Source organism: Pleurodeles waltl, chromosome 12, assembly GCF_031143425.1.
Source record: "Pleurodeles waltl isolate 20211129_DDA chromosome 12, aPleWal1.hap1.20221129, whole genome shotgun sequence".
Lineage (NCBI taxonomy): Eukaryota > Metazoa > Chordata > Amphibia > Caudata > Salamandridae > Pleurodeles > Pleurodeles waltl.
The window spans coordinates 571,112,351-571,130,683 of record NC_090451.1 but is presented as its reverse complement, the minus strand read 5'-3'; the positions used below and the strand labels follow the sequence as shown (position 1 = coordinate 571,130,683).

Below are 18,333 nucleotides of genomic sequence, written 5' to 3'. Positions count from 1 at the left end.
GTGATCTTAGCTAATATCTTATAATCATTGTTGAGGAGTGCTAATGGCCTGTATGAGTTGATTAGTGCTGGATCACTGTGTGGCTTTGGAAGGGTAAATAAGAAGGTTTCTCGGAGCGTGAGGGACAGTCTCGTCAGGTCCACTGCCTCCTCATACAGGCGGACTGCTAGATGCTGAGGCATACTCATTCTAGAATTCTGAGGGCAGTCTGTCCGGACCCAGAGTTTTGTTAGTGGATAGGGCTTTAATGGCATTTTGTATTTCAGACAACGAAATAGGTTAGTTCAATTCAACTCTCTTCCGGGGTCGCCTGAGGTAATTGAAGTCTCAACAAGAATAAGTCAATCTCATTCATAGAGGGAGTGCAGGCAGTCCGGAATAGTGCAGTAAATTGTTGGCTCATCTCAGTGTGTATGTTGGGCTGCTTGTACAGTACAATGTCCGAGGAGCCATGTAATGCTGAAGTGTGATGCTGAGGTCTATCTTGTCTTATTAGCCATGCCATGAGGGAACCAGTCCTAACTGCCATAGCATGAGTACTGGCTGCGTGTGCCGCTTAATTTAAGCATCATAGTTTTTCCAAAAGAGTCAAATGTTCCTTCTGAGCCGCAATAAGTGGTGAATGGTTCTCATTATTGTGTGTTGCCTCATTTTCTAAGTGCATCAATCTCTGTTCCAACAGAGCTACCTCCCAATCTAAGTGCCTGCGCATGTTCCTGGTTAGTCCCATACAATGTCCATGCAGGGTCACCGCAAAGGCTTCCCACTCTGTGGCTGTGGTTTTGAAGAACCCTTGTTTCTGTCAAAGTAGTCCGTTATCATGTGACTATCTGAGTCTCAAAATGCCAGGTCCTCCACAGCTGTTGGTTGCAGGCACCTTATAGGTATTGGTGGAAGTTCTCGGCCCCAATCCAACTGGGGGTATTGTGGGTTGTGGTCCGAGTGTGAGTGTGTTCGGTCCATGTGATCTACATGTTGTAGGTGTTGTATTGACCGGATTCAAATTATAATGTCTGCTGTCTGTGGGGTGCCATCCAGTGGGTGCGGGAGTCATTTCCAGAGGGCCACATTGCAACGGAGCTCTCCTCGGCAGATGTCAGTGTCTTCTCCCCCTCCGGGCTTGAGCAACAAGATGTGGTCGTAAATGCAGCAGTCTCTTTCACTGCCAGCTGTCTCATTTGTTAAGGATCTGGGGCAGGTCTCCTAGGTCCTCTCACTCTCTTGCAGGATACCCTGCGCATGCATGCTGCTGGTTTGGAGCATCAGATTTCTGAACCTCCAGCCCCATGGTTTCCAGCCATCCCCATGCAGCCTCGGGGAAGTCACAAAATTGTGTGGTACCCTTTGCTATCACTCGCTAAAGGGCTGGAAACCGTACGGAGTATTTAAGGTCTAGTTCAGGGAGTCTGCGTTTAAATCACCAAGAAGGATCCCTCTCTGTCACTGGACTGCTAGTGTGTAATCTGAAAAGAACACCATTTGTGCATTTTCAACTTTTACCTCAGGTATTGTTCTGGTTATTCTTACCACTGCATCCCTGTCCCAGCAATGCAGGAAAAGGATCACCACAGGTCTGGGGTATGCCCCGACCAGGGGCCTACACACTGGGACCCTATGGGCCCTCTGAATGGAAAAAAAAAAAAAAACTGGACAGCGAGTCCGCATGAAGCAAATCACGTAGCCAGGATTCTACGTACTATACCACATTTCGGCCCGCAACACCCTCTGGGAGTCCCACTACACGAATGTTGTTCCTGCCAGACCTTCCTTCCGCATCCTCGATGCGCATATCCAGTACTTTTACGGTCTGTAAGTGTCTGTACTGATGTATTCATGGCATGGATCTCTGGTTGCAGGGAGTCTATGGGTTGTTCTGCTGCATTTACTTTAGTGGCAAGTTTCCGGTGGTCCACATGCAACAGGCTCAGATAAGACACCACAGTGTCTATTTTGTATTCCAACAAGGTCCTAGTGTGTTCTACGGCCGTCAACATATCATACAACTTCACCTTCAAGGAAGCCTGGTGTGCCTCCCCAACCTGCGCTCTCCATCGCGTTGCGGACAGCAAGGAGGCCGCCTGTCCACAAGAGGCTGCCTGATGGTCTGTTGTCCGGGTTTTCCTCATCGTGGGCCGCTGGGCTGGACTGGTAGCGCCCCCTACCAGTCCAGCCCAGTCCAGTCACTCTGTAATGCGGTGCCTGTGATATCTCAATTACCACAGCCCACCGCTGTCAGGTAACAGCTGTGCGTTGCGCCTAGAGCCTCAGCACCCAAGGCAAGCATTGGCATGTAAGCCAGGGAGATCCCCAACACGAGAGGCAGCAGGGCGACTGAAGTCTCCACAGGCGCCCCAGGTTCCAGGCTGTAGCGGTGGATCCAACACAGAAGAGGCCAACTCTAAATGCTGTTGACGGCGAGAGAATCTCCACTACTGGCACATATGTTTGCAACTGCAGGAGGCGGCCGCCAAGAGGCAACAGTCTCATCTTGCAGGGTGATCACAAGCCTGCCGCTGTTTCTCACGCCTAGCCTCTCGGGTAGTCAATGCTGCGCAGTGGTCTCGGGTCCCTCCTCCCCCTAACAGAGTCCGGCGCTCAGGCTGATTACTGCGCGACTCCTCAATATTGCGGCATACGCTCTTCTGGTCTGCCGACCTTCCCCCTCCTGCGCAGCCCACCTCAAGTGGTCTCACAGCTACAGGCCCCAGTGTTGCCAGCCCCCAGCCGTCCGCCGGTATCTTCCTCCCAGTTCCGGCTCACCTCGAGTCGGTGCACGGAAGCATCCTCCGATCACCAGCAGGCCGGTTAAACCCCGTTGCTCCTCTGCCATGATTACCCCCTTCCCTCTCACCGAGCATCTGGTCCCTGCCCGACGCCTTCTCCAAAGAACAGGCCTCAGCAGTATCCGCGGCCATCCTGTCACAGCTCTTCTTCTCTGGATTGCAGGCCGCCGAATTCCAACATCAGACGTGGTCTTCCGGGAGTTTAGATTATTGGGCAGCCTCAGCTGCAGAGAATCTGTTTTTTCCCCTACTGGGCTGCATTCTTGTCATGTAATTGTATCGGACAATGAGGTGGGGAGACGGAGCTAACTTACTTTGAGTCCAGCATGTTGCCTGGCTGGCCACACCCATCCACACGTCTCATCGTTAATAGAAGCATGTGCTATATACACACTTCTCTTTTGATTGCAACTATTCCCAGGAGGCATGTGTGTCGGAGAAGTGGTACGGAGACTGACTTATGAAGTCTAGATCTATCTACTACCTTTCTCCAGTAGTCTGCCACCTTGGAGTAGTCCCACACCAGGAGGAAATATGTAGCCTCCAATGCCCCGCACTTGTTCAGAGACCTGCCAAACTGAGATCAATCCTGTGTTTGAAAAAAACTATAAATGTAACTGAAGTGTAGCAACCAGAATCCTTTGTTACTTGACATTTCTTAATTGTGCTTTTCCGCTGATTATCATTTTGTACAGGATTATAAGGGGCGTATATGGATGACTTCCATTAGAGCACTGTAAAATCAAGTCAAACCCTAAACCCCGGTCGGCTGACATAAGAAGTCCCAGGGTACTGCAGACCTCCAAGGTGTTGTGTGTACTAGCCCACGTTTGGTTTGCAGTACTTCAGATAGGTTGGTATTCTAGGAATTGCCCTGTATTGATCTGGATCACCTCTCGGGTTACATCAAATGAAGGCAGGGCACCTACTTTCCCTAAATCGCCAAGTGTGCCTTGTCTTTTCAATCTGGACATGCCTAGTGCCTAGTGCCTAATCTGTTTTAAAAAAAAAAAAAAAAAAAGATAAGTGCTAGCACTCGAAGTATTTCATGTGCGGCCAGTGCAACTTGCATGGTCAACTACTGCTGCTAAATGCAGCTGCTTCCATAACCTACTACTCTTTCTTCACATTCCAGCCATTATGTCAACTTGGATTACTCGGTGACAAAGCTCTTTAAAAAAAAAAAACAAAGACTGGAGGAGGTATATTTAAACCTTCATTTACACTGAATGTGTAAATATTATTAGGATGTACTCAGCACAAAACAGACAGCGCCACCACATTGCTGACTATCACAAGTAAGTGCAGATACGGAGTGCCAGCAAACACAGGTATAAATATAGCACTCGACATGTCTATATTACATTTTGTGTGTGTAAACCCTGTAAGGTGCCATAATGGTAGATCACATGTATATGGCATCAGTTTTCCAAATCTTACTGTATATTTCTTACAAATTGACACATCTTACACTAGGCGAGGAACATTTCAGAGCGTCCCTGCATCTAGGAAACGTTGTTTTGACATCTCTTCTCATCCTAACAAAGCAATTGGCAGTCTTTATCAGTGCTGGCTTCTGGGTAAAATGACCTCGCTACAAAAACAGTTGGGCCCTCAGGTAATAATAGGCTTCTGTATCTAGGACACACAGTTCTTACTCCTCATAAGTGAATGTCCGTGTGTTAATTTTGACCCTACTCTTTTTGTTGCCCCCATATTAATGTATTTAATAGTTATCTTAACTACTTAATATGTTTTTGTGGGATCATGTATAGACTGCAGTAAAACTAATATAAACACCTGAATAACACTATAATTTTTTCTGCTATTACTATTCTTCCTGACGTTGACCATAAGAGTGATACCAAGAAGGCTAAGGAACCCTGTAAGCTTTGAATCATGTGTGGGGTTTTCAATGCATGCCCCTTGGCTTCAGAGTGTTTTACCGTTACTCGCAAATATCTCAACGCCCCAGTCACCCAGGGCACCACCAGCACAGGTAGGTTCTGCTCTTGGGTGTAAGATAATCAGGCCAATGGATACATGATTGATATGTGTTTATTAATACAGAGCCGCGGTTGAGCCCCAACGTTTTCAAGGATCTTTAGTAGGAGTGGCTTGATCCCAGCAGTTATTTCAAGATATAGCAGCAAGTCATCAACACAAAGGGTGGCGCGGTGTCTGTTCCCCACTATCTCCAGCACCCAGGTGTACAAAGAGGTCCTGAGTGGCCATGTCATCGATTCAGTTGCCAATGAAAACAGCAACAGGGCCAATGGGCACAACTGATCAATCAATCAATCAATCAGGAGATTTATAAAATGCGCTACTCACCCACTAGGGTCTCAAGGCGCTGAGAGAGGGGGTAGGGGGGAGGAGTTACTGTTCGAACAGCCATGTCTTCAGTTTTTTTTCTGAAGAGAAGGAGATCCTGGGTCTTGTGGAGGTCGGTGGGGAGGGAGTTCCAGGACTTGGGGGTGAGGTGGGAGAATGATCTGCCTCCAGTCGTGGTGTGTTTGATACGGGTGACTGTGGCGAGTGGGAGGTCGGCAGATCGGAGGTGGCGGATGGGAGTGTGGAAGTTCACTCTATGGTTGAGGTAGGTTGGGCCGTGAAGGGATTTGTGTGCATGGATGAGGATTTTGAAGGTGATCCTCTTGTCGATGGGGAGCCAGTAAAGGGATCTGAGGTGTGGGGAGATGTGTTCATGGCAAGTGAGATCTAGGATGTGGCGTGCAGCTGTGTTCTGGGTTCTCTGGAGTTTGCATTTGAATGTGATGCCGGCGTAGAGGGCGTTACTGTAGTCTGGCCTGCTGCTGATGAGTGCGTGGGTGACGGTCTTTCTGGTCTCTAGGGAAATCCATTTGAAGGTTTTTTTCAGTGTGCGGAGAGTGTTGAAACAGGAGGAGGTGACGGCGTTAATCTGCTGGGTCACGGAGAGGGAGAGGTCATGAGTGCGACGGTCTCACCCTTGTCGACTCTGGTTCTGATGTCAGTGCATGCAATGAGGGCGGTTACCGTGCTGTGGTTCTTGCGGAAACCAGACTGGGAGGGGTAGAGTGTGTTGTTTTCCTCCAGGAAGTGGGATAGGCGTGTGTTTACTAGTTTTTCGGTGACCTTGGTGGGGAAAGGGAGGAGAGAGATGGTTCGGTAGTTGGCGAGGTCATCTGGGTCAGCTTTGGGCTTTTTTAAAAAAAAATTTTTTTAAGGAGTGCGGTGATTTCTGCATGGTTCCAGGGGTCTGGGAAGGTGGTGGTGTTGAATGAGGTGTTGATTATGTCACGAAGCTTGGGGGCAATGGTGGGGCTGGCTTTGATGTAGATGCAGTGGGGGCAGGGGTCGGAGGGGGATTCGGAGTGAATGGAGTTCATAGTTGTTTCGGTTTCTTCGTGTGCCCACTTCTGGTTTGCATCCTCTTAAGATCACCCCAAGGGTTTTAACACGTCAGCTGGTCTGTGTTCAGTAATCACAGGAAAGAAGGTGGCTCTAAAATTTATAGCTGGTAGTACCGCAAACAAAAAGTGCTTGAAAATATTGTCAAAGGATTTTTCCCTGTCCATGGACACTAAAGCCAACTAAGTGTATCATTCTATTTCCTTCTCCATTCTCAAGGCATTCATTAGTCTTTTGGTATTAAGCCTGGTCAGTCTTCCCAATATAAATCCACACTGTCACTAGCCACCAAGCTGCCGACAATATTTTCGAATCTTTTACCTAACAACTTGCCCGCCACAATCTAGTGGGTCCTTTGCAGGATAACAGTTAGAAATGCCTCTCTTTCAGAAGAGCGGTAAGGCATCCATTTTTAAAGATTCTTGGCATAGCTGCAGAGGTCACTGGCCAGTCTACTGTTATATGTCTGATACCACTAGGCCAGGAGACCATCGGGCCCGAGGTTTTGTTGGTGGTCAACTCCAATATAGCTTCTATTATTTCCTCCAGCGTGCTTGGCATCTCCAACTGCTCTCTTTGGTCTTGTCTTAGCTTATACAGACCCTGCACAGATTTTATACAGTATCATATGAGGTCATCTAATGTTTGGGGATTCTTATAGAAGTGTAAAAAAGACTTTGCTTATTCTTTCTTGAGTATCCGTGAAGCTACTTGCACACCTTTAATATCTATTGTGCATGTATATTTTTTTTTTTTTTTTTTTTTTAAGACCCATGCTAGCACTATCCCAACTTTGTCAATCTCCCTGTGAAGCAGCTGATCAAATGATCAATTCTGGAGTAGCTCCTTCTCAACCATTTTTCAAAATATCTTAGTGAGAGAGCTTTCGAGTTCGTTCAGCCTGGGCGTCTCCCACTGCAGCCTTAACAGTTCCCTTTCTTTAACAATGTAATTGTTACGTTTTTGATCACAGATGTGACAATGGACCTCGCAATACGTCTTGTAAAAATATTTAAGGCTTCTCATTGAATACTTCTATTGCTAGCAAAGTTATGTTTTATGGAGAAAAAAATCTGTGGTCGCCACACAGATTGAGAACCAGAATTCTCTTTCTTTTAGGGTTGAAGCTGGTAATTTACATGTGGGTATAAACATCCTGTATTTGCCTACTGTGTACTCAGCATATACTGTGCAATGGTCCAAAAGAGCCCTTCAGATGTCAGCATATACTGCACTTGTGCTCTGCCTATTGGCACAAAATCAACCTAGAGTACGTGTTACTAGGATGCTCATAACATGTATTCCTTTAGTAATGCGTTTCTCTCCCGACATGCATCCACCAAGTTCAGGACTTCCATATCATTAATGTTCACGAGCGGGATTTTCGATGTTTGTATGTGAGTCATGGTGGAGTATGATCTAATACACCATTTAGGACACTGTTAAAGTTTTCTAGCTATAATATTGCTAAGATGAGTGGCTAACTTGTTTCTCAGGTTCGTAAAAAACCTGTCATCTACATTCGGAGCATGTATTTAAATTATAGGTATCTCTTTGCCATTCAGTGTCCCCTGTAATACAACCTATCTTCCGTACTTCTTCTGTTTCGGCTTGATTTCAATAAATGTCAGACCTTGAGCGAACCACAAATTCACTCCTCTTGCAAGCGAGGTGTAACCTTGTGCAACTAGGTGAGTCTCCTCTAACCAAGTTCACTGGATCCCACTGTCTACGCACATTCCCCCCTACCATCGCCCTCTCGACATAATTATTCAACACCTGGAAACTCCACGTTAGCATTCTGGTAGTATCCTTACTTGTGTATGAAAGTAGATCTGTGTCATGCGATTTAGCATCCTCTTTATGTAGCGTCCGCATTGTTACTGTAATTCTGACTCTGTGCCTCCAACTCTAATGTAAGCCACATGCAGGTAAGCTACTGGGCACCTGTCCATCCGTTTAAATTGTGCCGCATAATGAGTACTATTCACTTTAGATACTCATGAGATATGCGCAATACCAACTTTAACACAGTTGCAGAATAGATTAAAATAATAATAAAACAGAAAAAGTACTTTAAATTATTGTTTCCCTATTCTAAGTGGTTATTCCACGAGCTTACAAAGACCCTCTCATCCAACCTGCGTTGGCACTAGCAAGTATCTAAACGTCTGGAGGTAGGTCCAAAGGTATTGAGGGGAACTTATATCTAGTACACTTTGTGTTTGTATGTCCACAGCGGATGCCTTCTCTAGGACCTGAACTTATGCAGCCACATTAGTTAATTTAGTTCATTTGTTCAATCCAGAGATAATTTTTGTGTAGCCAGCTGCTTCCATCACAGCCATGGGCATCCAGCTCTTTGTGGCGTATTGGAGACCGCTAGCGACCTTGGTCAAGTTCTCGAACCTCTGCCAAGTATTTGGTTCTACAGCCAGTATCATGCATGACTTGCCTTGGTGAAAGTGTGGCTTTGTCTTCATGAACATACCCGCCTTTTTCTGTGTGGTCAAACCATATTTTTCACCTTTTGCTTGGCTCAATTATATCTATGTGCACTTTAACCTTGTTAACGAGTGGTAAAGTGCCTGTGCTCCCCCTTTAAACATGGTTGAATTGGCATATTTATAATTGGTATATTTAACTTACCTAAAAGTCCATAGTATATGGTACAAAAAGTACCCAGGGCCTGTAAGTTAAACATCACTAGTGAAGTGCAGCACCTATTCTGCCATTTACTACAGTGACAGTGTAAAACATGGCATCAAGCCATGCAGACGGACTGTGGCAGTTCAAACACTGCAATTTGACACGTCAGATAAACCTATTAACACGTCAAAACTTCCCTTCCAAATAATAAGTTGCCCCTTTGCAGGCCTTGTATTCCACAAGGCAGGGTGCATGGAATTTAAAAGTTTAAGACATGCTATATTCAACGTTAACACATCCTTACAGTGACTAGCACCCAAAAGCTCATTTTCACTGTGGCAGGCAAAGCTGTCCTGTGTAGAAAACCAGAGTATAGATTAAAGTCCTGATACTGTATCTCAGGGATGGAACTAGCTAGAAAAATAGTTAAACAAATATCTTTAATAGTTATTAAAATACAATAGTACAAATCAATGGTAAAGTTGGATTTTTAATAATTGTGAAGTAACTTTTACAAAGATACCTTCATCCTTGCCTGAAGTTCCTGGAGGCTAACTTGCATTCACTCTCAGACTTTTCCCAGTTGGGGATTCGTATTTGAATAAGTGTGATAAACGGTGTGAAATGCTTCACAAGAGCAAACAATAGCAAACAATAGGCTGACCTGAATGGGTAATGACATTACTATATCCAAGCCATTTGACAGGTCTGTTGGGTTTACATATAACCTTTTTGTGTGCAACTGAAAGTCAGAGAACAGGATGCAAGACAATTCATCTGTATTCTCAATCTGGTTGCTGATGAACCCTGCTTCCTTCTACCAGACCTCTGTTTCTGGGTTTGTTGTGGATACAATGGCTGCCTCAAACTGGATTTTAGTGTTAGATGTGGGAGGACACTATGAGTACCATGGTACACTCCCCAAACACAACCCCAGCTCTCAAAGACATTTTGAGTGTAGCTGAAGACTTTCGCCCTCTTGGAAATCCCAAAGTGGGTAGGGAGTGCCCCAGGAACTTTTACTCTATTGGTTAGGGTGTGCCTATTAGTCATTCCTACCCACTAGCTTGTGCCAGGAATAAATATAGCATCTCCAGGCAACCACTTCAGTAGAGTGCTGGACCTGAGGAGGAACAGAAGAGGACTGGCCCTGCTGTCTGTGACCTAAGAGTTTTGGAGAACTGGACAAACCTCATGTGAAGGCTTCAATGTATAACTATTTGTGTTAAAACATATGACCTACAGAAAAGGAGAACACTTAGTTAAATCAAGTTTACACAAGTAAAATTAGCACTAAAAGTATATTAACTGAGTTTCACCCAACTATTCATTTTAACTTCAAGTCCTTGAGCACTTACCTGTAAATGGACGTAATCATAATCTTCCATCATTTCAACCCTGTTATTTTCAGAGCATCCATCTGGAGATTCTCCAGCCACAAATTTTGGAGGCAATGGCAATGGCCTGGACTGTATGTTGGGTTTCTCCCAGTTCCCAATTTGGTGAATGGACAAGGTCTCGTTGATTAACTCACCAGCATCCCAAAGTCCAGTCTGGAAATCAACACATACAGACTTGGAATTTGTCTTTTTGAACAACAAGGAAGCATTTCCACGGATAAATGATACAAGTTGTTTGGTATCATCTGGAATTCCCCGGGCATGCATAATAAAGTGGTCTAAATCATCTACTGAATGTGGCTTGTGGGCCACAAGGATGTTTAAGGACCAGTTGCAGCTATCCAAAGCTTGGCTATGCTTCAAAAGCGTTTGATATACATCCTCCATCTTCTGGAATTGCTTGCTGAGCTTGGTGTACAATGTTCGGTCAGCTGCTTTTGTGGAATTCCCAACAGCACCCTGTGCAAACTCAAGAAGTTCTCTCACTGAATTCTGTACACCAACAATGGCAGTCTGAATGTCCTGCAAATGTGCCCCCATCTGCTCTGGACTTCTCCATGCACCACTTACAAAAGACATTAGGTGAGATACAGAGGTGGCAACACTGTGTTGGAAGTTAGCAAGCATCGCCATGGCCACATCCAAGTCCAGGTCGAGCTCCAACATGCGAGGCCTTGCTGGCCCTACTGAAGTCTCCTTTACAAGGACAATTTCCTGTAAGGAGGGGGGGATGTTGTATGTTGTGGTTCCAGTGCTGGACACAGAAAGCCTCTTGATGTTGTCGGTGAATTCTTCCATGACTTTAGAATCCCTGTCCTGTGGAAGTGGTTCACCTCCTGATGCCCCACGAGGAATGTCATACATGCACTGAAGAAACAAGGGCCATTCTTGCTTCCGTGGAGGTGTATCATACATGTCCTCTCTTGCGGAGCAACCAGAGTTACTCTTACTCATAGATGGAATATTGTAGATCTGCATAAACAAAAGGCATCAATAAGCACTTGTCTTGTGATTACATTTAGTTCCATATGCTCAATAATTAACTGATATTGTCAAAACATACTGTCTCTCCTAATAAAAATTTGAAAAAAATATACCTTTGCTGCAAAATAATCAAAAGACATGACAAATGGATTTTACAATCACATTAATAAAAATTATATTATGCCATTGCCTACGTTACCAGGATTAATCTTGTCAACATTTTAGTTATTTTAATAAAATTGCTATCCCAATCAAGTATGGTCATAATATTTCTCAAGGGTATGGAATTTTATCAAATATCCACTTGCCCAGGGGAGGGGGTGCTTAATAAATCTACTTGCCCGGTTAAAAAAAAAACATAGCAGGGCTCTACTGATGTCAAATACTTGACTATTTGTATGCTCTTCATGTGGACAGGCTCTACTCAAGTATGGGATTCGTATTGGCCAGTGTGTTGGTCAAAGTAGGGGTCTGAATATACCAACATTTCCATGATGCCGTCCCTCTGGCCATGGCAGAGTTCTTGTCATGCACATTGTTCTAAGAAGTGAAGTATTTCTTTCTTTCTTTAGTCTCTGACAAAGCTTCCTGAAAATCACTCTGGCAAATATGCTTTTAAGGATTCACTTGATTTCACAAAACGTTACTTTAGTAAACCCATATTATACTTGCAGTCCATTGACTAGGTTGCCAGCCGATGATGAAGTAGTGGCCAAAGACTCACTATCCACACTTGACCACATTGTGCAATTCTCGGGCATTATCACTTCATCTCAATGTGCCTTAGTTGCCTTGTTTTCCATAACAATGAACCACACCAAGCAATACATCAGTGACTGGGCATTTGCATTCTAAACGTGGATTCACTTTGCAAGTTTGGCCAGAGTTAAATGCTATAGGCCCAATTCTCAAACCTATTGATGTGTGTAAGTTTGGCTTCCTTGCTCTAATGTTGAACATTTTTGTGTGAGCATATTTGTTCACAGAGCCTGAAAGTTCATGCAGGAGGTATAGAAACAACGCAGAACGTCTTGATGCTGCAAAGTAGAAACTAAATGAGCTTGCACTGAAATACATGATGTCTTGTCCAGTAAGACCATTCACTGCAAAGGGGAGGTCAAGGAACCTATGGCACCCTTAAGGCTGAACATAGGGTTGGGAGCGGGAGACAGGAAGAATGCAAGTCTCTCAGCGAAGACTGGACCCAAGACAAGAAGCCAAGGGCAGACACACTGATAGAGGACCACTGCGGCACCCAATCACACTGGCAACAGAATACAGCAGACAGTCCCACCAGGCTTCTAACTCAAAGAGCACCATGTCCCTAGTAGACATACTGCCACAGACAAATCCTCTTAGCTACACATTGCCAATACGGATATATACAATCAGGATAGGTGATGACATGTTGGGGGAAATGAAGGGACCAGCACCTATTTCCTACAGGGCTCTGTTGGTTCTCTCTATTGCTGTGAACTGTTGTGACCCAAGGGACAATTACCTTGCTTGGAATATATTCTAGAGTGAAAGTTAAGATATTACATGGCCCTGGTGAGGAATGCTCGATATGCTTTGCTCCTACAAATGCTGTCAGGCACTAGACCCGGGAATGTAGTGCTCAGCAGGTGGGATAACAGCTATGCACAACATGAATAACTTTTTTAACCCCCCAAAATAGCGCATCACATGGTTAATGTTCTTTTTTGAAACTTTTGTATATTTATTTTGTTGACTTTTCAGTTAGGCTGACTGTTACTTTGTCAGTTTGGCTGGTGAACAGTTCTGGATCCACTGTGAGGGTGTATGTAGCAGGGACGTTTGGCAGGAATGTATTAGGAGAATTACAGATTGCACATTGGGATGTCTGACAGAGTGCTAGGTTTACGAATGCACATTTGTCTAAGGGGAACAAATGTAGAGTGAGAGCTACACAATGGTGATGGCTAAGGCTAAAACACAGTTTCACAAAGACCCTGGTAACTTCCCTCCTGGGATGTGAACATGTTGAGGGATAGCATTACATCTAACACTGTATCTCAGTTCTCACAGTGGAAACAATTCTGATGTGGTCATGCTCCTGCAGACCCACCTCAGAGGGACTGAATGCCAGTTTCTGGGCAAAGGAAAGTATGCACTTGTTGCAGAAGGGTGGTAATATAAACACGAAAGACCACACTATTCACTCTGTCTTTGACATGGTTAGATGTAATGAGTTGCTAGGATTCTCTCAAGACGAATCACATTTACCATCACTTACAAGAAAGATAAGACAGGGAAGAAGAATGGAACTATACTTACAATCAAGATAGACGTGTCCACATCCACTGATTTGAGTAGCTGTCATCTCTTAGAAGGTTTGAGGGATGAATACAGGGAACCTGTGACAAATGCTGCTACAGCCCACTCGATAGGTATTATAAAAAAAAGCTATATGAAGTAACAGAGACAAAAGGAGGCAAGCAGACAGCAAGGCTGAGTAAACCTGAGGAGACCTTCAGATGGACTGGTGTGGACATGTATACTTAAGGTCAAAAGGATGTGGATAATGCACACCTGTTCAGGGCCTCCTGTGTGAACTTGTGAAGTCACTGAAAGCCAGGGGATAAAATTGATGTGCACAGAATCCTGGTGGCCATAAATATCTCAAACTTGATAGGACTAGAAAGGTTTCAGCTGGAAGCTGATCTTATGACTGAAGATGCCAAGATGGCCATCAGCCAACTGCAGTGGGGTTAGGATTCCAGGCCTAAAGGCCTCCCACTAAAATTCTTTGAAAAAATATGAAGTCAGCCTGGCCCAAAATTGCTCCAATTGTTTAACAGGGAAGGGAGTAATATCAAAGGGATTTTTCTGTGGATATGACAAATTATACCACTTTGTGATACACGAAGGAAAACATGCACAGCAAAGCAAATTATACCACATTGTGAAACACAAAGGAAAACATGCATAGCGATGCAAATTATACTGGACAGTCTATATTTTTAATGTAGAGATTAAAAGTGTATTCAATATTGTCAAATATGATCTTCACTCTGTATCCTAGTCCATTCTGGTTTCATGCCCCATAGATCTAACCCATTTGATTTTTACATATTGTACACTTCCCAGGACTCTGTGAAAACGCTGTAAAGAACCATCACTTTTTGATCAATTGACACAAAGAAGGTACTTGACTCACAAAAATGAACGGTGCTTTCTTATTTAAACTGTTAGTGGTGATGAGCTTTGGACTAGGTTTTCTTATATGTGTCTCTCTCATATATACCAGATCCGGCTGAGGCAATCCAGGCACGCAGAGGTTATAAAACCAATTCAACTTTGAAAGGGGAACAAGCAGTGCTTAATTTGTGCTTGTTGTTTCCGGTGCGGAGCACCAGCACTTATTTTTGAGGGCTGGCGCTATTGTTCTGCCTCAAGCATTTGCTGTGAGCAAAAGACACTTATGGGAAAGACGGAGGAAGAGAAAAACGAAAAAGCCTCACAATGTGAGGCAGCAGAAAGCTGCACAAGTGAGGTGAAGAGGCAGGGAGTGGCTTTAAATGGATTGAAGAGGCCCTAGATGGCTTCAGGATTACGCTGCCTCAGTATTCTGTGTTCCCATATTTAATTGCAGCAGCCGCATGTTGAAGAGGAGGGCTTTGAGCACCGGCACGTTTTTATTTACAAATTAAGCACTGGGAACAAGATAAGGATACCCACTTTCCTAAACATTGTTCATCCTGGCTCTTGAGTCGTTGGTTTACTGATCAGACAAGATCCACTGACAAATTTAGGTGATTGGATAGTTCACAGGACTGTATATCACTGTATGCAAACGTTTTTGTAGCTGACCACTGGTCATCAGTTCATAAAATGTTAAACACATTTAGAGATTTGGGTACTACTCTGACTTTACATTAATTTGGAGACCTCTTCAATATTTTCAGTGCAACAATGACCACTGGAACTGCTGGCAGATTATTGTCTGCATATGCTGAAGCGTGGATTTAAATACCCAGGCAGGCATCACAAACTCTTTGCAGCACAATAAATTCTATCAGAGAGACCAGGTTGATTCTACTGCACAGGCTTAACGACAACGCTGCACACTTAGGTTATATGCCCTCCTCCCTTTTATGCAAGACTACCCTGTTCAAAATTATTTCCCTGTCACATTTTCTTTATGCCATGTGAAACACTTCAATATAGATCCTTGGGAACATTTTCAGGCAGGTAGAAGCAATACTGAGAAGCCTCGTCTTGGGACATAAGAATCTGCATAAAGTTCTGATTACATGATATTAATTAACATGAAGAACCTATAGGCTTACCAAATTTGAAAGGCTACCATAGGGCTGCACAATGAATGATAGTGAATGATTGAGGACACACTCTGCTAGAAGAACACCCAATTTGACTAATTAGCCACAGGTTTCAAGCCAGAGGAACAGCAGACTTAACACTGTAGGCAACTTCTACAGTTATTAGAGCAAAGACTGACAACAGTATTTACTAGATAGAAGGGTAGACTAACACAAGAGATTCCTCACTGAACAGGCACTGTGCTTAGGATATTAGCAAAGTCATGGGGCCGTTTAGCGTGGAATTAGACAGGTCTGCTTGTTGGGTATTGATGGCTTTCTCCATGAACTTAGCTGAAAAAGGCAGGAGGGAAATGGGTCTGTAGCTACTGAGGGTGTAGGGTCCCGCTGTTGGTTTCTTCAATAGTACATTGACTTCTGCATTTTTCCAGCAAGACAGGAAGGTGGCAGTGGTCATGAGTAGATGATAGCGGTGAGAGCTGGAGAGAAGAAGCCGTAAGCCGCACTTAGTCCAAGCTCCACAGCAAGGACAGGCCGAGACGAAAGCTGGAGGCAGAAGGAGGGGCTAACCAACAGGAAGGAAGGAAACGTGGTTGAGGTAGGGGCCAACTAATGGTAAGTAATGGGCGGGCTCTAAGGCACGTTTAACTTTTTTTTCCATTACAAAAGACTTTGCAAGAATGGCTTAAGTGCTGTGTAGATGAAACCTAAAAAAAGAAAGGAAAGGAAGAAAGACAAGAAAGAAGGTAGGAGAGGAAAAAACAAAGGGAAAAAAGGAAGGAGGGGCCGCTGTACCTGGAGAGTGGGTGGGGGGTGCTCTACTTGGAGGGCAGGCAGGCGGGGAGTCGTCCGGTGGTGACAGGAAAGAAATTCCCTGTCACCGGTAGCCTTACCACCAGGGTTTTCGTGGCGGTGATAGGGGCAAGTGCCCAAGCCTCCTGAAAGCGAAGGAATTAATTACATTTGACGATTCAAGTAGTTTTGATAGCCCCACGACGTTCTATGATGTCAGGTTTATGAGCAAGTTCTTCTTGTGGTGTACCTGGAGTGGATCACTGTTTTGGCTAGGAATGATTTTTAAAAACACCGGACAGTGTAGTGGATAGCCAGGTCCACTCATTTCTATGCTTTGACCTATTGATGGTCTCTAGGGCTATACTCCTTGCAGACCCTTTGGGACTGGAATGGGAGCATGATATTTGCAACTTGTTGTAGGACAGATTGAGATGAGAGTTTCCTGCCTCTCTGAAAATACTAAATGAGTGTGCATGTGGCCTTGACTGTTCTGTGCTTCTCAATGGATGTGGATATTTAGGGGCAATTGGTTTCATAAGCTCTATCTCCCACTCTTCGAAGAACAGCATGTTGGTCAGGATTTTATCCACTAGCGATGGGGATTGGGGTGTGACAGCTGCCAATGCTCTTCCACTTTTGCTGATTGCCAGGGTTTTAAATTCAACTCCTAGAATGTCTTCTGAGATTACATTAGAGAAAATGGGAACGTTGTTGAACAGTTTCAGTAAATTTGATCTATTTAGGACATACGTACTCACAAACATTTTTTGCAGGGGCTAAAAAGTTTGGTCTGTGATGTGACCAAGGGACGCACTGATGCCAGCAGTGGTAGTTGGGGGCACGAGGAAGAGGTTGGGTGGTGGTTGGAATGTGGGTGCAGGGCATATACATTTAGTAGCATTATTCCACAATGAGAAATCAGAAAACCTAGGATTAATCCCAGCTTCCCCACTTTAACAAATTGTGTGATCATAGGCTATGGTTTTATTTCACTTTCCTTCCTTTTTCTTCATTATCATACAAAGGAGCATCTCAAAATACATGACTTCAGGATATGTGCTGTATAAAATATTTTACTGTCTTTGATTTAATAAAGTATAATGCTGTCGATGTGTAGTATTAACCAAGGCCAGCCAGAAAATGCACATAACTGACTTGCCCACCATTTCACTATTGGCATTGTTGTTAGGGTGAGGCGGGGAATGAAAATGTCACTTACCCAGAGTACATCTGTTAGTGGCATTAGTCGCTGCAGATTCACATGTTTGGCACAGTCCGCTGCCTGGTGTTGGGCTCGGAGTATTACAAGTTGTTTTTCTTCGAAGAAGTCTTTTTGGTCACGGGACCGAAGGACTCCTCCCTCCTCGGCTCCATTGCGCATGGGCGTCGACTCCATCTTAGATTGTTTTCCCCGCAGAGGGTGAGGATGGAGTTGTTTGGTATAAATAGTGCCCATGCAATGGAGTGAATATGTATGTACGTTAAGAGTTTCTAATAATTATTTACAAATGTTCAGATGTTTAAGATTTATGATCTACTTCTAAACGGCTACAGGCTTCCCGGGGAGGTGGGAGGGTACATGTGAATCTGCAGCGACTAATGCCACGAACAGATGTACACTGGGTAAGTGACATTTTCAGTTCGATGGCATATGTTGCTGCAGATACACATGTTTGGCATAGACTATAAAGCAGTTACCTCCCCTAAAAGCGGTGGTTTAGCCTGTAGGAGTTGAAGTAGTTTGGAATAATGTTCTTAGTACAGCTTGGCCCACTGTAGCTTGTTGTGCATTTAGTACGTCTACACAGTAGTGTTTAGTAAACGTATGAGGCGTAGACCAGGTTGCAGCCTTACATATTTCGCTCATAGGAATGTTTCCTAGAAAGGCCATTGTAGCACCTTTCTTTCTGGTTGAGTGTGCCTTTGGTGTAATAGGCAATTCTCTTTTGGCTTTAAGATAGCATGTTTGAATGCATCTGACTATCCATCTAGCAATGCCTTGTTTAGAGATTGGATTTCCTATGT

General features: G+C 44.3%; 1 protein-coding gene across 4 annotated transcripts in view; it reads right to left on the bottom strand.

The window, feature by feature from the left end:
* The window catches only part of BCAR1 (BCAR1 scaffold protein, Cas family member), a 214,296-nt gene that overhangs the window by 75,245 nt on the left and 120,718 nt on the right, over positions 1-18,333 (bottom strand). For all 4 annotated transcript variants that reach the window (XM_069217683.1, XM_069217686.1, XM_069217684.1 and 1 more), the window contains one exon: positions 10,184-11,197. In XM_069217683.1, the coding sequence (XP_069073784.1) occupies positions 10,184-11,197 (1,014 nt within the window). The remainder of the gene's footprint in view (positions 1-10,183; positions 11,198-18,333) is intronic.